This window comes from Tachysurus vachellii, chromosome 6, assembly GCF_030014155.1.
Source record: "Tachysurus vachellii isolate PV-2020 chromosome 6, HZAU_Pvac_v1, whole genome shotgun sequence".
NCBI classification, from domain to species: domain Eukaryota; kingdom Metazoa; phylum Chordata; class Actinopteri; order Siluriformes; family Bagridae; genus Tachysurus; species Tachysurus vachellii.
The window spans coordinates 5,967,645-5,993,086 of record NC_083465.1 but is presented as its reverse complement, the minus strand read 5'-3'; the positions used below and the strand labels follow the sequence as shown (position 1 = coordinate 5,993,086).

The 25,442-nt window shown below is 37.4% G+C and overlaps 1 protein-coding gene across 10 annotated transcripts in view; it reads right to left on the bottom strand.

The window, feature by feature from the left end:
• The window catches only part of dst (dystonin), a 116,752-nt gene that overhangs the window by 78,517 nt on the left and 12,793 nt on the right, over positions 1-25,442 (bottom strand). For 9 of the 10 annotated variants that reach the window (XM_060871887.1, XM_060871875.1, XM_060871878.1 and 6 more), the window contains 3 exons: positions 11,157-11,218; positions 5,178-5,267; positions 689-766 (listed from right to left, as the gene is read on the bottom strand). In XM_060871887.1, the coding sequence (XP_060727870.1) occupies positions 689-766; positions 5,178-5,267; positions 11,157-11,218 (230 nt within the window). Of the gene's footprint in view, positions 1-688; positions 767-5,177; positions 5,268-11,156; positions 11,219-13,078; positions 13,217-25,442 lie in introns of those variants that run through there. The other variant, XM_060871882.1, reaches the window with a different exon arrangement.

Genomic DNA, 25,442 nt, shown 5'->3' with positions numbered 1-25,442 from the left:
TACTTCTTTTCTGCATACAGTGAATTCTATTGTCTGCTACTAGCCATAAGAGGGCACTAGAAGACAAGAAAATAAAGCAGGACACTACACTACATAACTGTCATTCGGGAACAATGGTGTCTTTGGGGAGATCTGTTTACCCATTAGTAGGTTTCTTTGTTAGTGATGAGAATGGACAACAAGGTCATAAAGGCCAGCTGTGGTGAAACAGGACCAATATAATGAGACAAACAAATAACAAATAATGTGTTTTCCTTTTTAAAAAACTGAAGCAGAGATATTGAACAGAACATGAATAAAATTCAAAGATGGAATGGAAGAAAGGTGCCATAATTGTAACATAATTAAAAGACTTGTTGGAAAATAGAATGATGGTATTATACAATTATGTTACAGTCATGAACACAACCTAATTATTGTATGATGAAAGAGAGAATGAACCTTGGCAATGCTTGCTTTTCGTGGAAGACAATAAAACTCAAGTAGTATGCTATAAATTTTGTGCGCCTCCACTTATTATTCCCACCGGTGACCAATCCAATTTCCCTTCAGCCTGAGGCTATAGTGAATAACCATCTGCTTCACAGTGAGATCATGAGATTCTAATCTTGGTGACACACTTGTGAACAGCAGTAAGTGCGTGACTGGAATGCATGAATCGGTTAAAGGAAGGCTTGTTCGGGCTTACCTGCCGTCTTTTTAAGTAGTCCAGTGCTATCTGTACATTCTGCAGTCGGTGGAAGCGCATGCGGCCTTTCTCCCGAGGCTGTGAGAACGAGATGAAGGGAAAAGAAGAGAAGGGGAAATGTGTGAGCATACATCATTCTGCAACACCTCGGTTATCAGCTGCACCTTGGCTACTCACTGCATCCTTAGTAGCAACAGCAGTATATCCCTGGCTTATAGCCTTCTGCAGGAGAGAGAAATACACTGACCCCTATTTGTTCAAGGGTCATGATCAGACCTAGAAATGCTCTGTAGTTACACAACCCCATGCAGGTGAAGCTAAAACTGACTCTGCCAGTGATTTAATAAGCATTAGGGATGCATCTATACCATTTTTTACAACCAAGTAAAATAAGCATCCAACTTAGTATTAATAAATCAGGCGTATCATGGGACAATTTATTTTCATTTAACCTCGAGTGCATGAGGACAGTTGTTTAGAGTGTGCAGAGCATAATCAGTAGAAATAAGTAAGCAGAAAGGAACTGAGCATTTCTTAGTGCTAAGTGCTCACAGAACTGAAGTGCTCTCATATGCAACAGGTTCTCTGCACTCCATCAAGCTCTATTTCATTGGCCACCTCAGGCTCGCTAATAATTAAAGACAAATTAAACGGCAGAAGATATTTTAACAGGATATTTTAAAATAATTGCAGGAAAACGCTATAGTAGCTCCGATACTTTGCTTTGATGAGTTGCAATCATTAACTGTGAAATCTATCCTGATCGCGGCCATTTCATATTAAATAGTGTAGTTTAAGGGAGTATCATCTGGATTAGGGCCAATTTTGAGGAAATGAGCACATCATCAGACTGATACTCAATACCAGTATCGGTATCGATGCATCCCAAATAAGCACAAGTTCACTTACAATGTAAAATGTAAACCAGCTCACAAACTGGCTTGAAACTTGTGAAAAATTATGGAGAGAAGTCTGAGTTACAAGACAAACAGACTGTGTGATGAAAGAGCAGACAGCCAGATGCAGAACACCTGGAGCACACCGGGGCTGCAGCATGAAGCAGTGAAGCAAAAACAACAACTTCTTGTGATGCACACAGTAAAGGAAGGAAGAGGACAAAGAAAGAGTGACACATTATAAAAAATATGTATAACAGACTTTACCATGCCAGTGTTTCTCCACTGTAGCTAACGTTTAACTAATTGTCACCTTCGAGGCATAGTAAGGCCCAACTGATACGGGAGATGTGTCACTAATTACGGCGTGCTCATGCACCAGTCCTGAAATGTCTGACAGGCAATAATGTCAGACAATATCATTTTATGCAGTCCAGTGGAGCAAGTTACACTTTACACGTGTTCACACTATTTTCTGTCTTTCATGCATGATCTTCATTCCCAAAAACATTCAAAAGTTCATGTCTGAATGATATCCGGATTCTGTTCCCAAGAAGAAGAGGTGCAAAATTCAGTCAAAATTTCAATACATGTTATGGCACTGGGAATTAGTAGATAAATGGCACTGGGAATTGTTAAAGTTAAAGCATATAATTGGATGTGATGATGACCATGAAGAAGCAACTACGGATCACTGCAGGATTTGCTCTACTTTCAAGTTCACAGGACTGACACTGTATTATTATCACAATAAAAAGGATCAGAAGGTTTTACACAAACGTGGGGTGTCCAGGTGGCTCGCATGTACATGTATATTAGAAAGAATGTTTGCATGATTAAGATCATTATTAATGTTTTATTTGTTATATTATTGGGCCCTAGTTCAGGTACAAATCCTGTATTTAGGTTTTTACTATATTCTGGTTTGATTGAGTAAATGGTTGATGAATGATGAATGGACACACAACATGGGAGTTTGTTACTGCTGGATGCAAGAACTAAAGACTATGACTTAATTCCACTGCACATTCAGAAACACTGATGTTATTATACCATAGTGATGCCTGTAATGTATTTTAATGAAACTTTGGAAAGATAATGTATGGGATTGTTCAATAAAGGCACCAATATGATGGGTAATCGGGAAAAAACACAAGGAATTGTAGTCAGGTCGTTTAGTTCACAAGCTTAATAAGAGGCATTCTGAAGCACTCCATGGCAACCCCATCAATGGCAGAGGCTCTGTTCATACCAAACAGCACATGGGCTTTAAAATCCCTGTGAAAGTAACTTATAAACTCCTACAGTCCACTATCGAGAAGACGTGCTCGCTAGGCTTGGTACGCCACCGCACCAGGTTTGGTTAAACGCCACCGCAAACTCATTGTTAGTTGTGTTACAAAGGGGGAGGAGGTCGTGTGACCAGACCTACCCCCTTATCATCATCATCATAATCATCACCACCACCACCACCACCACCATCATCCTCCTCCTTCTGCACACGGCCATGCTGCTCAACCGTGCATGCGTCAGCTGAACTCACCAACCGTAACGTCTTCAGAATATTGCGCTCCCTTGGCTTAACCATGGGAGAGCAAGCAAGAACAAGAGACAGACAAAAAACAGACAGACAGGGCACAGATGAGTTCAAGAAGACCAGAGAACAAACAAAGGAAGAAGAATAGGGAGACACATATAAAACAGGGGAAGAAAGAAAAGAGGAAACAGAAACAACGGTAAACAAATGAAAGGCGACAGTAACTTTCTCAGACAAGGACATTTTTATTCACTGCAATGTAAATTAAAGGCTCTAAATGTACTATTTTAAAAAAAGACACAGATTAAAACCGCTGACAGGTTTATTTTATTATTCTCCCACACAAATTCTTTATGCCATTGGCTCTTCTGAAACCCCCCAAAAACCATCCTATTAAATATCAGAGAACTGAGAAGCCTTTATAGTAATAATTCGTGTGCTAGAAATCTTATCATCTATGATCCAGCTACGAGATGTGCGAGTATGAGACACACAGAACAGCATGGCCTTGCTGACCAGAACTAAATGTAACATCTACCTACATTTGGCTACAGCGCAGCACACTGACATACTGCTACTGAGGCTGGTTTTTGCTTTTGCTCCTTGTCCTGTAGCCACTCTCTCTTTCCATTTAGAAAAACAACACAATAATATCGACAGTTCTTCTAAAAAATAATTGAGGGATTTGGTCTTTATTTTCTTTCATTTTTTTGTGATACATGCAGAGCATATACAGTGGGGCCAAAACTGAAAACCTGGGATTTTGGAAATAAATGGTAGCTTCAAGAATTTTCAGATATGTTGTACATTTGATCTAAAAAGGATCAGAAGAGTCCAGGTGGCTCGTGTGTACAGCCGGTTACAACTAAGGTTACTACAGTACAGTCAGCAACATCAGCAGCACACATGGCTAAGAATAATTTTCAGGAATATAAAAAGAAATAATAATTTTACTGGAAGCTCCTTTAATGGGAAAGTCCAAACCAATTTGAGCAAGCTAGGCAGCTAGGGTGTGCGGCTTGTTTGGGATCTATTTCTCTAATGGAGGAAAAACAAAAAGAGGACATTTGGCCATGCTGTATACTGAACAAAAATGTGATATATATTTAGATTAGATTATAATACTGGTAACATTTTCAATCTTTCTACCGCTACAGACTATGAGAGCATCTTGGGTGAAAATTCACAGACGCGTTGGCTAACTTTATATTAATGCAGTTTCTAATAATGTTCCAGGTTATATTTAGCAAAGGTTAATTAAAGACGCTCTCTGCCCATTTCACCTACTGGCCAACAATGATTAGATTAATGATTCATGATAACTTTATCGGAATTACAGCACCTGCAAGACTTTGCAGATTATCATCACTGTATTGTTTCTTAATGTAAGTGGACTGACTGCAGTAATGGATATAGAAGTAAGAAACAGAGGACTGACATATTGAGAATACCTGGAGTGCGAGTAAAATGTTCCTTTCTAGGCTAACATATAACAGCTGTCCTATTACAAAATGTCGAGGCTGTACAGAAAAACTGTGTAATATATAAACCGGGTTACCCTTAAAATGTTTTTGGTGTATTTTAACACATGCAATCATTCTACATCTTTAAGCCAATAGCCCAATCAACAGAGTTATGTTTACACAAGCTAGTAAACTATGTGAATACAATCTGCAGATAAGCTCAATAACGTACATTCTCCAACTACACGTGTTACAATCTTGTTTAATGAGCGGTCTGTAAGGGAATGGTGTGAGATAATGCACAGCGATGTTAGATCCACCAAACATACGTTCATGCAGCAGTCACATTAGTATAAGGAAAAGATTAGAGCTAGTTATAAGTGCTGTAAGTTTTACAGGCTTTATCTGTTTACACACAAGACATGTGGACTGCTGTGACTACAAAAGGTACTGTGCTGGCCCTTAGAACATTGTGAGGTTACCACAAGAAAGTGCGAACAAACATGAATACAGTAGCTCAAATACACCAAGACATACAACAAAGCTGATATCAGGAAAATACTGCTGTATGTGAGTTAAAGAGCTCAACTCACCAATTTGTCACCAGACAGGACCTCCAAAAGTGAGATCAGGTTATGTCCATCTCGCAAATCCTCATACAGGTCGTTAACGTGCTTTCGTACCTGGTCACAAAAGAATTGAACAAGAGAAAGAACATTTTACACGTGTTTTGTTTGCCTAGTCTTATTTCTTGTGCTTTATGGATTTATTTTGGTCTGCTTTCTTTCAAATCATTTGTGCGTTTCAAAAAAAAAAAAAAAGATTACATTTGTATTACAGAAAAGTTTGTATATATAAAATTAGGGCAGTTCATGACACACTAACTGAAGCTTCTCGATTGAGGTTTTATAAGAGAGTATCCTTAGATGTAAATTTGCAGGGTAGGACCATTCATTATACAGACATTTTACCCAACCACACACTTTTCCACTGAAGGCCACATTCATGATTACATTTTTTTGCATCTAGTTCGGAAAACTAAGTACATAATTAATAGTATTGATGTAATGAAAGAAGGTATACAAAGAAAATCATGGACTATTCGAGGCACAGTTTTGTTTTTTGTTGAATCATAAATTAACAAAAACATTTCCCAAAACAACTGTGATTATTATCTAACTATCTATCTATTAATACTAAGTTCTGCCATTACTTCTGAATGGAATCATACATTTCTTAATAATTACTAATCATTTTCCAAGATGTTCAGTTACACAAGCTACAATCATTAAAGCACATAGTGTTATAAACATTCCCCATATATAGTGTCATGGAAATAACATTTATAAAATTATGCATTGTATTTGTTATGTTAGCTGCAATATAATGGGCCTTTGCATATACATAACTAATATAGCACTGTTCACTTATTCACTCATATCCATGACAGAAATCTTATCATTTCTTCATAAAAGAGTTCACAAGATGCCCAAGCACAAGGTCTGTCCCAAATGCCAGCCTGCTGCCTCATTGACCCACTTTTACCCGGACCCTCTCTCCTAATTCCTTACACTCACAACTGTGCAGCCAAAATAGCTCAGAGGACCTTCGGGTCTGAGTCTCCTGCCCTCTGCTCTGTATGTTATGTTAAACCTCATGCATCCAGTAGAGATCAGCTACAACCATGCTGCATCTTTGTTCTTGTGTGGAGCCTAATGGGAACGCCGGGTCCTCACACATTTACATATTCATTCACAGCCAGCGTAGCCAGAGTATCTATCACATCACCACAGCCACCGATTCCCCACAACATACATTTCCTTTGTTCCTAATTGTTACTTTTATGTGCTTTGTTTAGAAAGGACAGAATGATATACAACCTCTCTTGCTCTCAGTGGAGATGTACATGGATCTTACACACAAATAAAAACCCAGACAAAGATTTATATAACTGCTGCCTTGTAGGGATGTAGCTATCAAATATTTTAGTAATCGAGTATTCTACCGAAAATTTAATCGAGTAATCGGATAAAATGAATTTTTGCTTAATTAAAGAGCAATATTAAATATACAAGAGAAAATAAGACGGGTCTCTTAAAATGAACAACTAATTGGTTTCCTTTTTTTAGAAAAATCAAGCATCGCGTTAGTTCAGGCAGGCCACGTCGTCAAGCTGCATCAGCTGATAATCAGCTGTTCATGACACGCACCAATCCGGTTACGACATCCATATTATCCGACCCTTTAAATTCCAATTCATTGAGCCATTTTCTAGTGCATCTCTGCTGCCGCGATTTAAACTCCCTCCTCCAACCCCGACTCCATCTAGCCGGAACCCGTTGTTCGTGTACCAGTTTACGTTACCAGATTTCTTCTCTCTCCCTCTTTCTATTTATTTATTTAATCAAAAATATTTAAGTGAGCATATTTAAAACTATGCATGATTAATGATTCTGCTGTTATATGGGGGTCTATTCTATTTTCTAGTTGCTGCTCTCCCCGCTCTTTCCATGCATACGCACGGATGGGCGCGTGGATTTTTGCCCAGAACAGAACCATACCGCCAACACTAACTGTATGCATATCATCTAATAAATCCTCATTTGACAAAGTGGTCCTGACTGACTGAAATAAACTTTTATTATTTAAATGCATAGTATGCAATGCATAAAACAATATTCTCTATCAAAAATAAACATTTATATACCCATTGTTTCTCTGTCTGTATTTGTACTGTGAACAATGACAAAGTTGACTGAGAAGAATTAAGTACATTGAAGTGCCGTACATTCTGGGTTTTAAATTAACCCTTTTCTGAGATGCAAAAACAAAAAAATTAATTACTTTCAAATTACCTTTTTAAAGTATCAAAACTAAGGCATACATTAAAATAATAATAATAATAATAATAATAATAACAATAACAATAATTTAATATAAAAATACTGCCTTTAAGTCATGCAACTTAACTTTCAGAACTAAAAGATTCTGAATCTACAGCTCAGGCATAACATAAGCCTTTACTGTCTTCTTGGAAAGCTTTGTGGTAATTAAGAGGCAAAAACATGGACAGGAACTTTGACCTAGAGTCCATGCATGGTTTCACACCGAGTGCTTTAAGCATATATATATATATATATATATATATATATATATATATATATATATATATATATATATATATATATATATATATATATTAATCAGAATATAAAAGTCTCTCTCAACGTGTGTGCGCTTTTAAAGTCTTTAAAGGAGCATGTGATTGCAAGGAAGAAAGGTAAACATATCAACATGCTCAGAACTGAGGCTTGCCCTGCGCTTTGAAGCAATGTTTCCCTTGGACATTTTCTGTCGTTTTCTCCTGTTTGTTTCTGCTCATTGTCATTGACATCGTGCCCTTCCATTTTGCAGCTCGCACGCGCCCGCGGCCTCAAATCAAAAGACCGCTAACTTCTCGCGTCTCCTTCCGCTTTGACGTAAGCGTGTTGTCACACACACACGCACACAAAATAATTGCACAAAAACGTGATGTGAGCTTTAAAATGAATTAAATAAACGAGGCTTTGAGGCAGAGGAATTTGCCTTGAATAATTTTTGTAATCGAGTTACTCAAGGAATCGTTTCAGCCCTACTGCCTTGTATAACGGATTAGCACAGTGATTTTAACTGATTATATCTATATATAAGGCACATTTCTGTTATCGTGAATATTGTCACCGCGGCTGGATTCCACCTGTGAGGCTGACATCCGGTTAAACCACATTTCTATTCAAGTGCAGTTTCGTGGCTAATTACACAATGATTCGACACCTAAAACCTGAAGGAATATAAGCGTAAAGTACAGTGATGCCTCGAGATACGAGTTTAATTCGTTCCGTGTCTTTGCTCGTATCTCAAATTGCTCGTATCTCAAAACAATTTTCCCCATTTAAATGAATTGAAATCCCATTAATCCGTTCCAGCTCGCAAAATTCCACTCCAGTTGTTTTGTTTATGTCTTTTGAATATGAAAAATGTACAGTACCTGTATTTATAAATGACAAATATTGACAAAATATTTATATTGTATAAATATTTTAACTATCTTACTTTACGGAAGATGTGCACGGAGGTTGAGGGAGGAGTAAACAGGAGGAATTTTGTCTCGTACGTACACTTTCGCTTTCGTTCACTTACTCGCTACTGCACACTCTTAATGCTACTTTACACTTAAATGGAACTTAACTAAACTTCACTAAAATTAACAAACTTAAATCAAGCATCGCGTTAGTTCTCTCAGGCCACGTCGTATGACCACGCATATGCACGGACGGGCGCATGGATTTTTGTCCAGAACAGAACCATACCGCCAACACTAACTGTATGCATATCATCTAATACATTCTCTTTTCACAAAGTGGTCCTGACAGAACTGAAATTCTCTTAACTTAACTGAACTTAATTGCTACATTAATTTTCTGTTTTCTTTACATTAATTTTGATTAATTTTCGTCATCGCTTTTCTCTTCACTTGTTTTTGCCTTTTTTGTCACTCTTTCCACACTAACATCTGCCGGTAGTTTTAATAAAAACCTGGCCAGTCGGCATATCAGATGCGGTGTAGTCGCACAAGTAAAATTTTTTGGTCGGCAGATGGTCGGCACCTCACGCAGCCCCTTTGCGACTCTCCATAGGAAATGAATGACTTCCAGTTTATCGGCCGTTGTTTGTCGTGTGCAGTGGGAAGGCGGCTTTAACCGAGTGAGACGCAGGAAGCTGAGGCGGGGGAAACAGAGTGCACGTGGTTGTTGGGGATCTTTTTTTGGCGGCAGCAGCTAGGATGCTCGTATCTCAAAAATTTGCTCGTATCTCAAGCCAAAAATTCGGTCGAATCACAGCTAGTATCTCAAAAAATTCGTATATCAGAGGCATCACTGTAAACTGTTCTGTAAACTATTAGCAGTCATATTTCTGATAGAAAAATGCACAGTTCAGCTGATTTACAGAACATTAGTTAGGTGTTAAGTTAAATGTATTGCGTAAAATGTTTATGCTACCTATAAAAGACTCTTCAGCATGCAAGAGTGTTGTGGGTATCATGCTCAAAGTAAGTTTTACCAATTAAAACTTAATAATAAAAGTGTCAGCACTAAATGTATTTAGCACGTTTAGCAAAAAACAATGTTTGTTTTGCACATTCACGCTTGCGTTGATTTTCATCAGATCAACCACATAACTCTCTGAAATCATCCACGGTTTTTTTAAAAAAAAAAAAAAAACACACTTGCTTGCATGTAAACCAAACATCCTTTTTTTCCTCAAAAAGATATTCCTCTACTACACTCACACTATGATTTTTCTCTAACAAAGAGCTGACTTTTGTATCAGCTGTATATGAACAGATTTCTTTCTTATATCAGCCTAAGCCATCTCTGGCCCTTCGACTGTCAGTTCCACTAAATGACCTGTCTTCCTGTTCCTGCTCTGATCTTTTGAAGACGACACCATCTTGAAAATCCGGTTTGGTGAAATGATAATTTCATTCTTTCATTCATCATTTTTCATGACTTTAGATTGCACAGCATTATATATTTCATCTGTAACATTTGCAGAAAAAAACTTGCCACTGTACATCATTGAAAATTTAAGTATAATTGTTAATACTGGAGGATGTCCAACAAGTCACCGCTTGTTCTTTTGTTTAGGAGGAATCTGTAAAGTAATCAGTCGGTGTCAGTACATGCTTGAGCCCAGCAGATAATTGGGCCTCATGCAGAACAAATGCTGGCAAACCAGCTTAAAGTGTCTTTCACCATGAACCACACCTTTCCAACTAACCAAGAAAGTTGTATTTATTTACACTTGTGTCTTGTGCAAGAATCTAATATGGTTTCATTTTACCAGTAGCAATCTCAAGAATTATGTGTGTGAAATATTCCAGAGGACTGAGATTAGGTGCAGCTGGGAAGGTTATCCAAGTCATGACCTTTTTGGATTATCATGAAAATAATACCAGTATGTTATCTGTGATTATTAGGACTTCCTTCCTTCCTTTCTTCTGTGTGGGTTATTCTACCAGCTGCCAAAAACCTAGATCTCTACATAGCCTACTCTAAATTGCCATTGCGCATGGGGCTCTGAAATGGTCAGGGATAAGATCCAGATTCTTTACAAATCTGAACAGAATAAATCAGTTACTGAAAGCAAATTAATTTAGCGGTTATTGAGGACCACAAAACACTATGTAATTCTTTCTCTTCTCCCCAATTCAATATTCTCTTTAACATGACCTCGTCAGCTTCCCCTGTGAAAGTGTGTAACACTACAACTATGTCACACGAGTGGCTACTTGAGGAACAAGAGCAGTAGAGGACAGCAGGGAGCACATTTTAAAATAGCAACATGACTTTCTTGATGATTTACATACTAAAATTTCTTCAGCTTTTAATAGGTGACTGCAATAATTCAAGAGTCTAATCAAGTCAGCAGGTTTTTTTGATAGACACTGGATTTTCAAAACATTAACATTTCCTCTTTTATCCAATCCTACATTTTCAACTACACATAAAACACAAAAGGTAAAGACCTACCTTGAGGAGATGCTGGTTGATCCATTTCGTAAATGTCTTTTTCTGAACTCTGTCTCTTTCATCTGTTTAAAAAAAAAAAAAAAAAAAAAATCAATCAGCTTAATGTTAGAGTTGGCTTGAAGTGAGAACATATGAATATCTGTACATATTTATTTCAGGCTTATTTCATTTCATGTTCAAACAGGAATTAGCACATAACCTAGAATAAACACTACAAATCCAAAGATATCCCATATACTGGAATTCCCCGTTCTGCATGGCATCCCAGCACATGACCTCCAGCATTAACACCAGTCATGGAGCCCTCATTTATAGTATCATAATGATGGCAATATTTTCTGAAAACATCATCCTGTACGATGACTGTAATTGTGTTCAATGCAGATGATATACAAGTTGTGTTTCTTAACAAAACCCGGGTGCACTTTCCCTGCTGTGTGATTCACATTTCCTAAAAGAAAGCATAATTATAGCAAGCTATATTTATATATATATATATATAAAAAAAAAAAAGTCTGCATCTCCATGATTCACTGGCTCCATTACGTACTGCTCCTGACCACAGTATTTTCTTTTTCCTGTAACCACAGCGACAGTCTATCCCACACCCAGGCCTTATGCCTCACATGCAGAAGCAAGTGTGTGCCTTTTTATTCTGAAGATACATATGTACTAATAGTACAAGAGTGCATTAGTTACAAGTACTAATCGGTGCATTGGTCATATTGCCAGTGTTGTACAGTTCATCAGAATATAAATACTTCTTTAATATTATCTTAATCTTTAAGATTCATCATTACATTGGTGAGTAGTGATGCACATTGTTTGGAAAGTTTGAAACTTTTTCAATAGTGCAATCTGGTGATGGGTTCCAAAGCCCAACATGACTATAATAACAACTTGTTTAAATATCATAACCTCGAGTCATCAGTTTAGACGGCTAAACTCTCTCAGGAGTTGATTTAGGTACACGATCAACTGCTCTTCCTGTGCAGTGACTCATTATATAAAACCAAGACAGGTGTAAAATAATCTATAAGAATAAAAACATGCAGACTTATGAAATGAAATAGCCTGAGCTCCCTTTAATTTAAAATAGATATTGGGCTATAACACCATCTTTGGGCATGGTTTTAGGATGCTTATGACATTAACACTCAGCAACAGCAACATGTCCTGTTACCTGACTGATCACAGCTATGCACCTCTAATCCAACTCTTATTTGTTTTTATTTATCTTGTAAAGAGCTTTGTGCTTAAAATAAATCATAATTTAGCACAAACAGCCTTAATTTGATTGAAATTTCAAATTCGATTGAAATTTCTTAATTTGATTGAAATTTCTGTTTCCCCCCATTTCATATATTATATTCATACATATTATACATAAGAATTGCAAAGAGTGATCACTGAAAATATTTGGACTAGTGTATTAAATCACAGCCTTAGATAACGATGACATTAACTACATTTTGCCAACACAAACACAGATGTGATCTGTATACTGCCTCATCCTGATTTAATTACTTATTTATTCATCCTCAGCATTATCATTATCATAATCATCTTTCATTCACTGTTTGAACAGAACCTCCATGTGCTCTTAGAGGGGAAAAAAAACAGCAACACAATGACAACTGCATTCCTTCAGTCTAAGCACATAAGCTCAGGTGACATAAATGACACGCTTCTTCAGGCAACAAAATTTGATCTAATTCTTGACAATTTTACCATCTGAAAAAGAAAACAGCTGTGTTTTGCAGTAAAAGGCATCGTGGACTTTTGACTCATTAATCACAGACAAACACAACCTTTCCCATTTTCCCCAAACTCATTCCACAAAGTGAAAGAAAGAAGTCGCTGGCTAATCAGCAGGCTCCTAAGAGGCTGCGTAAAGCAGGAAGTGGAGAAGAGCTACTGACCCATGCAGCACATGAGCATCACCAGGTGAGCCTTGATCTCCTTGTCGCTCTTCATAAGGTTCAGCATGCTGCCAGGCGACTCGGCCACTCTCAAAACTCCATGCATGTCTCATATTCCTGCAGTGGGGAACGTGTGTGGCTGAGCGAGGGACTCCTAATGTGCCTTAAACGCCTCTAAGGAAGTAAATCCTCCCTCCTTCTCTCGCAGTCTTCCAACACACTCAGTGCAGAACGGGTTCAGTCAGGTTTTCCAGCGTCACTGAATGAATGACTGTGTGACTGACGCAGAGTGAACGTGTGAGCGGCTCCACCGCATGGGGAATGTTTACTCTTTGGTAAAGGAGGGTGTGAAAGGCTTGAGCGTGACCTGCTGCCTGATCCATTGTAGACCTTTCAAAAACTGGTCAAAAGGAGGACTGACTTTTGATACATTGAATTTTTTTTGTGAAATGTGAAACTGTTCTCGAGCCTGGGAGAAGTCCAGAGCTAAAGAATAGTTAACACAAGGTGTGTAAGCATTAAATGATGAGTCTGAGTAATGTGACAGGAACCAAAGTGACAAGTTGAACCAAGTTTGTGATTTAGTGATTAGGGAAACCGAAAGGATCGTGATTAGACATCAGTGATTAGAAGTCAGGTCATGATAATAAAATAATAAAACCTTCATGCCTCACTGACATATTTCTTCCTTTTGTAATGTTATTGCAGAGGCCTGTGTGGAAAACTAATGATTATATGCATTACCCGATACTATAACAATTTCTGGATCATTTCATTTAAGTAAAATGAGGTTAATTCTGTGTGGCTACTGCATCAAATCTAAAATATACCGTTACTAGCTATGTGCTCAGAATGATAGCAAAACCTACTGAAATTTACATTTAAATAACTACAGCCTGGGGACTGTATAGACACATGATTATTTCTAATAAGGGCTTCCAAGACTAAAGAAATGACAAATCTTAAGAGAATTCTGCCCCCTTGAGGACTAAAACACAAGAGAGTTCGTACAGCTCTAGCATGTTTCCATCTTAAATCATAACCTCTGAAACCTGTGCTGTAGTTTATTTGCTAGCACCTAAAAGCTTGTTTTAAAAAAATTAAAAAAAACTATACAAGAGTAAACATGTTAGCCTGTGGTTATAGGAGATTAGATACTGATAAAGCTGATTGGCCTAAATAGACAGTAAGCATAAACAAATTATATCCAATAAATTCATAAACACTCTGCTCTTATCTCTTGACCCGGTGTTTACTTGGAGCCAACACATGCTTGGTTTTTAGAACAGAAGAGCAGAGTTGTTGCGCCATCATATTGCAATCTAACAAACTAATTGGTTTTTCCAAATGAGGACTCTTTGAATATATCTGTCAAAATGTGTCATATTTTACAATTGAACAACAATAAATATTATTATTATCATCATGAAGAAGAAGAAGAAGAAGAAGAAGAAGAAGAAGTATGTTCTCAAGTGTAGTTCAGATTATGTCCAACAGGTGGGAACGTTGCGTTCGAGTAAGCCTCCCTGTGGACTGGACAAAGTTGAAATTTGTGTTGCCAAAAATTGGGATTAAAACAAAGGCAACTGAACCTGGTGATCACATTGGCTTAACATTTTAGCTTTAGACAGTCTTGAAAAAACATTCATAATTGCATTAATCCAATATAAGGTTACATGAATTAGGTTCAGGGTATTAAATATGTATTTATGTACACTATAGGTGACGGTCCTTGACTTGAATGGAAATAAGGTTGCTATCCAATTACATATCAAAAAATTAAGTCTACATGTACAATCTAATCCAGAGGAATAAAATCAATCCTAACAACTTGAAATTTGGCTGTTATATAACACATGGAACCAAGCCACAGCTCTGATGAGAACTTCCTCTATTCTCAATCAGTTTCCCTACAAAAGAAAGCGCTAATGCAATCATGTTTTGGAATGGTTTCCTCCACAAATAATTCTGTTGCTGCTGAGCCAACAGCAACAGAATTATGTGAAATATAAGAAAGAACCATGATGGTGGTAGTATTAAGGCAGTTTGGATAATATTATATAATTAAGAAAGCCAGTTTGGCTCCCAGGATGCTGTATACCCCTATTCTTTAATTCTGCAATTCTTTAATTCTGTCTCATCTGGTCAACCAGTGCATCCATCAGTTCCTCAGAAGGAGCAACACCACATTAACACAATGTATATAGTTTGGGGTGAAACAAACTGCTTTCAGTTTTCATTCCTCTTCATTTCTTCTTTATATATATATATATATATATATATATATATATATATATATATATATATATATATATATATATATATATATATATATATATATATATCACAGTACATATACATATACACAAGCACACACTTAAAGAAAAGGGAAACTTCCCAGGTGTTTATGATTTCACTCATGGTAGAAAAAAAAAAGAAGAAAAACCATGATGCTGACAAATAACCAAATTACACACAAAGCTATTTCTACCCAAGTAAAACCTCATAAAAATACAAAGTCAAATGATACTTTACATTTTTAGCACACACTTGATTCCGAATGCTATGAGTTTGACCTCTACTTTAAAGAAAAAAAGAAAAGAAAAGAAAAGAAAAAAAAAAAGAGAAGAGTCTCAAGAAGAAAAACTAGTGGAGTGAATGAGTTAATGAGTTTCCAGTGACACACAATCTGTTGCTCCTCCAAGATGCTTGCTGCAGTATCTGTTGGAGCCTGACTGGTCCGTCCAGCTCTGTTATGTCAAGTGCCAAAAGACGGTTTAAAAGCATTTTGAAAATTTTAATGTGTGACATGAAAGTTATAACAATAGGATAACAATGACTGCTGAAATAAAATAAGTGCACCATATGTGCATTTGACTATATACAAATATATCCATAATTTCTGAACATTTATCCAAAATGTTCTAATTCTCTGGAAACATCTCTGCACCTGATCATTCCCAGTTAGCTAATCAAGTGGCAGGAGCGCAATGCATAAAATCATGCAGCTACAGTTCAAGAGCTTCTGTTAATGTTCATATCAAACATCACAACAGGAAATCTCAGGGACTTTGAGCAATATTTGGTTGCTGGTTTGAGTATTTTAGAAACTGCCGATCTCCGGGGATTCTCCACATACAACACTGTCTACAGTTCTCACTGATTGGACAGAAACAAAAAGCAGCAGTTCTGTTGGCAGAAACATCTAGCTGATGACAGTTGATGATTAGAAGAACACTGCCACGTCTTTTCCCAATCTTCAGCGTTCCAGTTGTGTTGTGCCAGGAGCCAGTGTGGCTTCAGATTACTGTGTGGCTGACACTAGTGAAATCTGTTTGTACACTAGTGAAATCGGTCTACCTCTGGCTAGCCTGCAGCCAGTAGAGGAGTGCAATGTTATAATGGGGCACAGAGACAGCCACTGATTTGGAGAGGCAGTTGGTGTTGCTTAATGGGGTAATGTTCAACTATAATTAGCTTCTGGACTGCATCGAGGGTCTCGTGTCAGGCCCACTGCAAAATAACTATGCCAGTACAGTGGCATCATTCCAGATGTACAGCATGCACTCCAGGGTTTGTGTCATGTACACAAACATGGGGTACATGGGGTTTTCACTGTGAATTACTGAAAGGAATATTCTTTACAATACATGTTGTGCTCATTAATTTGCAGAGGATCAGACTTTTATCTGTTAACAGCATATAATTTGATTTTACAGCAAAATAAATTATAAAAAATATAGTTTTTTATATAAAAAAATAACAAAATAATGTCTTTAATATTCCGATGAAGACAAAGGGATTTCAGGTATTTCATTCCAAATATTTAAATCTACAGTCTCACTGACACTGGACAGGTGAATACTAGATTTTTTTGTCCAGTTTCAATGAGTTTGTGCCCATGATGGGCTAACATTCCCTTTCCTCGGCAGATAGAAGTGTATCATAATGTGCTCTTCTGCTGTTGTAGCTCATTCTCCTCAAGGTTTGAAGTTTTGTGCATGTTAAGATGCTTTTCTGCTCACTACAGTTGTAAAGCACTGATTACGAGTCACTTTCTGAAATAATCCATCCAGCAACCACGGCCTGAGAAATGTCACAGAAATCACACTTCTTAATTTTGATGTTTCTCTCAAACAAATGATTGGTTGATTGGATAACTGTATAAATGATCAGATGTGCAAAAAAAGTGGACAGATGTACAAATAAAGTGGACAGTGAGCATAGACTATGAATATTCAGAAGAAGTGTGAAGTTATTATCTGCACTTATCTGTCCTGTTTTATGCACAAGGTAAGTTTGTTTTTGTGACCAATCGAAGAGCATGAGCTTGGCAAAGTAATGAATCTCTGAAACCCTTTGCAAATAGAAAATGTCCTTCAGTCAACAGGGAGAACTTTTTTATTAATAGAGCAAACTCAGAGTCATGCATATGAAAGCTACAGAAGCAAGTTGTACAGAATCTAAGAAAAAAACTGGAGTTCTCATGCAGGGAGCATGGTTCAGTCACTGCTGCTGAAGCTGCTTCCTTCACCTGCCTAACCAAAAATAAAGCTAGACATAAAGACGATTGTATCCTTTAGCCAAAGGTGTAACTCCTCAAAGGTGGAGCTGCTGCAGAACAGCAAACATCCTGAAGATGTTCAAATAAAAATGTTCTATAGACATTCTTAGAAATCATTTCAAAAGAGATCTTTTTATATTTTCCCCTGAAGTAATAATAAAATATTACATTACATGTTTCTAAAATGCTACTGAAAAAGGTAACTTTTTCTGGTTGTTACTTGGCTGTAATTATTTGTTGAAGTGTGGTACATGTGATACTAGACAAGGTGACATGTAAGACAAAAGAAAAGACAGACAGACGAACCAGAACTGTAAAAGACATTCCTCTCATGCCTCACTACAGAGACAGCGGTAAGGCTAGCCTCGAAAATATGTGCATGAGACAGATCTTTACTGCGGTCAGCAAAACCATCACTGCCAGACGTCACTTACTGAAACATCTTCCTGTAGGTCCAGTCACTGATTTGGCCCTGCAGCCCTCACAAGTCGTGTACTGTCTGTATCTACTAGGACATCGTCCAACCACAACACTAAGCATAATATTTAATAGCATGACTCATGTTCAGCTAAAATCTTGATGGTGTATTTGCTTCCCTTTAAAAAAATTCTCTTTGTAGTTTCAGTATCTGTAGTGATGGATACCAAAACACATGCAATCACACTTGTATCTATGTATCCCTTATGATTAGAAGCGGGTGTCTATGCATTTACTGATTCTAAATGTATTTCCAATCAGTAGTTTTTATTTGGAAATTTAATTCACTTAAATTCAAAGCAGCAGCCAGCAAATGATCTTACACATCAGGGATCTTTATGAAATGCAGTGCCCTTATGCATCATTTCAAACATCGTCTCCTGTCCTAGAGGAAGCGAGAGCTGTTTAATAGGACTTCACGGCCACCCGCTAAAGTCAGCCAGGCAGCAGCTGAAAGGCCAGAGGCTGCATCAGCATATTGCATCAGAACCTTGACCCCAGACAGCATGTCAGAAACACACAGTCAAAAAAACACAAGGAGACAAAGTAATAAGCTCCAGGATGCTTCTGAGGCCTACTCGCCATTTTTAAACATGATTCAGGAGATAATCGTGCACTAATGGCCTATGCCTGATACACAGCTCTAAGGCAGGGTGTGGTCTGACCACTGATGTGTATTGATTTTTTTACTTAGCTTTTAGTGTACAACCACTTCTCGTAATCCAGTAGAACTGATAAATCTAAATACAAACGGGTGACAAAGGAAAAGACAGAGGCTATGCTTTGTATCCACTTGTCTCTTTAAAGAGAAGCATCACCTCACATTAACACAAAATGCTTCTGATCATCTTTATCCGATATCTCCAGTACAATTCCAGACACTTGCACAATTTGTTCTACAGTGCTTATCAACATGTGTCACCATATCCTGATACACTGACTATAAAAAAAATACCTTTTATATATTAAAATATCCAAATGCTTAAGGCGCTGATCAGACGGCTGTGTGTTTGAAATCCAGCACTGCCAAACTGCAAAGGTTGTGTCCTTGACCTGAAACCTTCAGCTCTGCTGTCAGTAAAATTTGCAGCCAGTGTTTTACAATACATGTTACTCATGAGCCCACTGAACCACTGTCACTGCCCACTGAATCATTGAGTGAATTCCTGACCCTTAAAATCATGATATAATATGAGGGCTCCTCTTTCTATGCAGAACCGTGACACCACAAAAGAAAACACATGCAACACTGGCAACAATCCTGTTTGGGGAAAAAAATTACGTTCTATCGGTCAGGTGTCTTTTTGTTTCACATGCTGTAGGATTATGGTTCAGAAATGTCATTGAGATTCTATTGTTTTTAAGCTTTCAAGGCTTAGACAGGGTCTGGCAGCAATGTGAATGTGTCCCAGTGGGTGTGTTTCTCAGCATCCTCCGTTTATTAAATAGAGGAAGCTCTGTTGAGTCAGCCAATAGCTGGAATTCGTGAGGGTGGAGGGGAGGGGCCCTATGTGCAACCACATGACCTCATCCAGACAAAGCTGAGCTGTCCAGAGCAGGGAGTGGCTTGCACACTTGGCCGAGTCACCATGACTACCAGCCAGTACATTTACACACCCTCCAATACACACTCACACAGAACATAACATACATGTTAAAGACACTGATATTTACACGTGCACTACATTGCTGTCGTACGTTAAAGCACAGTCTGAAGCATGCTCATCTGAGGCATTAGTCAGAAAATTCCAGTCGTGTTGCAACTGTTTTCCGTGAGTAATCGCTTGCAGCTGAGATTTGCAAAAGGGATTTAAGCTTGACAACAAGCCAGATGAATCTCAAAATCACGACCTGGTCAGTGTACAACATATTTTCCTTTGCTGAAATGCAAAAAAAAAAAAGTCAAACTAAAAAAACCCAGGACATCGCATTGTAGGCGCCGTCACATGTTCTTGGATGAATTATTGAAATAAAACGGATCTATCTGCCGTTTGCTGATAGCATTTCCAGTTGGAGAGATGATGTCATGCTATACACAGCTGCTGGATAGCACTTGAAAAATGACATCAGTACTGCTGCATATCTGAGGAATCACAGCTTCTTGATTTGAAAAAAGGGCAGTTCTATATCAAGACACTGGATAGGCCAAAGGTTTCACCTACGAATGACCTATAACAATGTCCGATTTGGTTTGACACTTCACCCCTTATTATTGCCTAAAGGATCAGGAAAATGAATACTAGGGATAAGATGGAGACACACCCTCGGTGGGCCACCAGATCATTACAGACTCACACACATGGAAGATTTCAAATAGCCATTTCACCTCCACACAAGTTTCTACAAGGATGGAGAAAAGCAGAGAACCTGAAGTAACCCTATACAGACACAAAGAGTACATGAGGAACACAGACAGTAACAGGTGTGATGTGGCAGTGCTGGAATCTAAATAGTGAACAATCATCTTTAACAAGCTCAAAATAATTGTACAAAGGTGTTTAGGATAAATATGGAAAACCTGTTTATTATAACGTGCGGACTTCTTCCTCTACTGCTGTGAAAGCCATGGTGTGCTAATCTGTGTACAGTGATTTTGAGACAGTCTGGCAGTAAGATTTGTGTGAGTAGCTCCCTTTCTCACTGTCTGTCTCTCACTTCACCATGTCCCAGCACTGTACACAGCTGAGAAATAAACACTTACACTCTATACAAAATCATGCTTTTAATTAGTATTGAATCTATTTAAATCTTAAATCAGAAGCAACACAGATTTAATCTAATCATCTCAGAGGACTTGATACATATCCACTGCCACACCCTGGTGACTTTCCTTTCTTCTCCCCACACAACCTTAGCTATATGATGCACAACCTCTGCTATATAATGCAACAAATACATAAACATGGCCCATACTCAATTTTGTTAAATTGGACACAAAGTCCTTTGTTGCTAGCATAGACATAAATGTGTCAGACAGGCTGCTGGCTGTTTGTGCTAACAGTTTGAACCAGAGTCAGTGTGTGTGTGTGTGTGTGTGTGTGTGGAGGAGGGGTAAAAGGATGCAGAGGAGGTGAGGGTGGGGCTCTGCAGAGGAACAGCACAAAGATAGTGACTGTGCAGAAACACACTCTTTGTGTTTGAATGACAAGAATGGTATTGTTTTGTTTTTTTTTATTGACAAAGATCTAATGGAAATGGTATTTTCTGTCATGCATGTCATATCCAAAATGCTGAATGAAGAAGCCACTGAAGTCAGACTTCACCAACGGTCACAAATATTCATATTCTTGGGTTAACGTTAAATATATAATGCATGGCATGAATCGTGATATGCAATAAATGAAGGGAAATAATTCACATGCTATGGTGTTTTCCTACAACCGTACACTGTTTTATTCGTCTTATATCACAGTGCTTTTACAAATTAAGCATTTCAATTGTCAAAGAATGACATTTTTAACCATTATAATGTTATTATATTTTTAGTAGAGCTATACTTGAATTTTTTATTAAAGTATAATGTAGCGTATGTTACTGGATGGAAAATCTTCACTGAACATTCAATGACACCAGAGACTCTGTGCATAAAGGATTCATTATATCAATAATTATACTTTTTTTTCCTTGGCTAAATATCAAAATATTTTTAATCCACTGATTCTTAACATCAGAAGATCATCACCATACAAGTGTCTGTGATTGAGCTGTTTTTTATAGAAATTATAGCAAATATACCAGGTCAGAAATCCAGAATTACATTTAAAGTCATGCTGTTATAGGAACTGAACTCGCACATCATCTGAGCAGATTTGAGAATTTAACAGCAATGTGGTATAAATCTGACTATAGCACAACGTTTTGTTTGGAATTGATTAGACCACACCCTGGGCATGATTAATAGCATGAAAAGACAGATACAGACAGGTGTAGATATGTTCCTATGGCAGAAAAGTGATTCAGTCAAGACAAAGAACAAAAAACAAACAAAAAAAACACCACTGCATTGGAAAATAAGATTTAGAAAGTATTTATGCATAGCAAGCCTGTATAACATAATCCATGCTTACTGGTTCCCACAAGATTTCATTTACCATTAATAACATTAGCATGTTTAGGAGGAAGTATTTGGTTGGAGACAAGGAAAAGGTCAATTCATGCTTTCATTAATCTGGGTTTAAAACTAAAAATTAGACAGAACAAGATGTACTTAATACACTCCTCAATATCATAATCATTAGCCCTGAAGGCTCTCAGGAACACTGAAAATAACAGCAAACAAATAAGAAAACAACCAGCTGATCAAATGAAGCTGGCACTTAGCAACTAATCAACAGCACAAAAACAGTTGAAATTCCTAGAACACAGATAGAAAGCAAGTTGCCATGTGACTGCAGAAATCTAGTCAGGCGTTGCACTTCACGGACCCATAACTTGTCTCGGTATCTCTGACCTGTGGTCGACATTACACATTCCGTGTACTAGCGACTATATCTGGAGGTTAGTTCAAACGTTTACACTGCTGAGTCAACGAGCAAACACTCGCTCTACTCTGCCTAACCACTATTCCCAGTCTGCACAAGATACAATGCTCATATGGGAGCACAGAGTATCGGCTGATACCTGATACTGGTCCGATACTCGTGTAGTCATAGTAATTGTGCTGAATGTCTGCCAGCTTTTACAGACAAGTTATTCAAAATGTCACAGGGATGACACCAGCATACTTTGTGCCATGACAGTAAACTTCTCATGCTTTTGTGGCATTAAATATGTACATAAGTAGAGAGAGAACCTGGCCCTATACCGAAAGCAATACTAGTTTAAGATCACACCGTACTTCCTCCGTCAACAGTCCTGTAATGCATTGCACTGAATCATGCACAGAACATTGCATTGACAAAACTGAACATGAGCTAATCTTACAAGTTTGCAGCTGTAATCAAAAAGATTTGTCCCAGGACTCTTATGTACAATACGTTCATACTGAACAACACTTTTTCCTTCACTTCTACAAAAGGATCCCAAAATAGTAGCTGTGATGCCCTGTGTGTCATGTCCTCTTTTTTTTTTAAACTAACTGATATAAATATCACTAACTATAAAAATAGATTTTATATGCAACTACAGCCACAAATGGTTATGATTCAAATAAATTCAATTCATTTTTATTTCTTTACAGAAAATAAAAAAATTCTAAAAGTAATTACAAATGGTTAAAATGTATAATTATCCTGACTGCGTAAAATAAATAAATAAATAAATAATAAACAAATAAATAAAATTAAATAAATAAAATTAAATAAATAAAACAAAACCAATCCAGATAACGCTCATTTTGAATTGTTGCTTCACATTACATTCACACAAGCCACATTTCAGATAAGAGTCTACGTGCTATTTTAGTTGTTTTGTGACATGCTGTGTTATAGTAGCTATTCAGTCTAGCATTGAAAATGTCCAAATTTTTCCATTAATATGCCTTCTTGAAAACAGACTGATTTTTACTCAGTGGAACACACATAGCTTCACAAACAGGACAGTAAATAATGACAAGTATGCAAAATGAGACATACAGAAAATACTATGCATTTCAGGTAATTGGAATCATTCAGGAAATGATTAATAATCATGCTATCTGGTGCTACCCAGAAGACATTGGGTTTTCTTGAGGCTGGTTCCTATCAAAGTTTCGTTTTCATGTTGTCTCTGTAAGGTTTTTTATTTTCATTGAAGGATATACATATAAATCAGCATCCTGATTTCTGTGAAGCTGCTGTGTCACAATGTTGTTCGAGGTGCTACACAAATACAGATGGTCTTGGCAAACAGAACATCTGACCATGATGAATACAGATAGTACATCATCTATATTTATCATAACATATTTCACACTGCTACTGATAGTAAAGTTCAAATTAACTACAGCTGAACAAAGAGTCAGTAAAAAAAATGAATCTTTGTTTATTATTAAGTTTACATTAAGAAACTAATTATCTGGCTCTCAAATCCTGAATCGGTCCCAGTGAAATGGTTCGTTACAGACACCAGCACTGTGACTGCAGTCTCTGTGCTGTTGATCACAAAAGAAGCCTTGGAATGTCATAAAAGACACAATCAATTGGATTAAAAAAAAAAAAAAAAAAAAAAAAAAAAAAAAAAAAAAAAAAACAAAGAGAGCAAGGTTCTGCTGTTTATAAAGCCACAAAAGACGTATGTAATTCATCCTCTTCACATGTCAATTGGCTTTGTCAGAGCGGTGAGGTCCAATAGATCCACAATCCTCATCCTAAGCGATGTCCATTGTGCGTGGCCGGAGAACGCACAGCAGTCATTTTGCATTTACAGCTCTGTTGTAAAATGACTAGTTTGTGCGTGCAGGATTAGCACTTTTAAAAGAGCTGAAACAAACATATGTGTATTATTGTTTTGCTTGGGTGCAATTACCTAAACACCTAATTACGTAGGTAGGATGTCCAACATTCTTAGTGTCATGAAAAAGAAAAAGGAGATCCATTAGAACATAAAAAAAGGATCCTACATACAGTAAAGTATGTAAAGAGAGCAGGCTTTTAGAAGCATGGGAAAAAATCTAAACAACAAATCTGAGACTCTTTTATCTGAAGAACAGCTGCACCACTGTTAAAGTATTTCTCTTCAGTACTGGATATTTCTTCCATCAGTGCCTTTGTGCTTGGGATTCTGGACTTTTAACCTCTTCAGCTCCGAGGTCCAGTTGAAGAGGCCATACCAACTACTAGCCTGTCCTAATCTTTTCATTACACTTACTGAATAATCCTTACAAGATACTGAAGTAATTAATCAGTGAAACAGATTGGGATATATGGCAAAAAGATGATTATGTTCTTAAAAGTGTGTCTCCAGAGTACTACACCTATAGCACTTGAGCACACATCAAACACATAAAAGTGCCTTTAACTCCAAACACATAATCAAAACACTTATACATTTGTGAGGACACCATTTTCTGAGTTCTAAGGATGTCACTCTTGGTATTGTAGTGAGACGAACTCGTATGTGAATCATTGTTTCCAGTCTAATGAAGGCCAATGCTCTGTCATGTGACTTAACAGTGTCTCAGATGGAAAGTGCACAGCTCTGACAGTGATGAATACGTTTTAATACTGTGTGTTACTATGCATGTTCAATATTACTTTCATTGATCTGGCTGATATTTTATAGCAGGTCAACAACAATAAATAAATAAATAACTAAAGAACATGTAGACAGAGTTAGGGGTTAAGACAATTTATACCTCAGGGGACACTTCTCAATCCTGATTCGTCAGATGATGATGCATTTCCT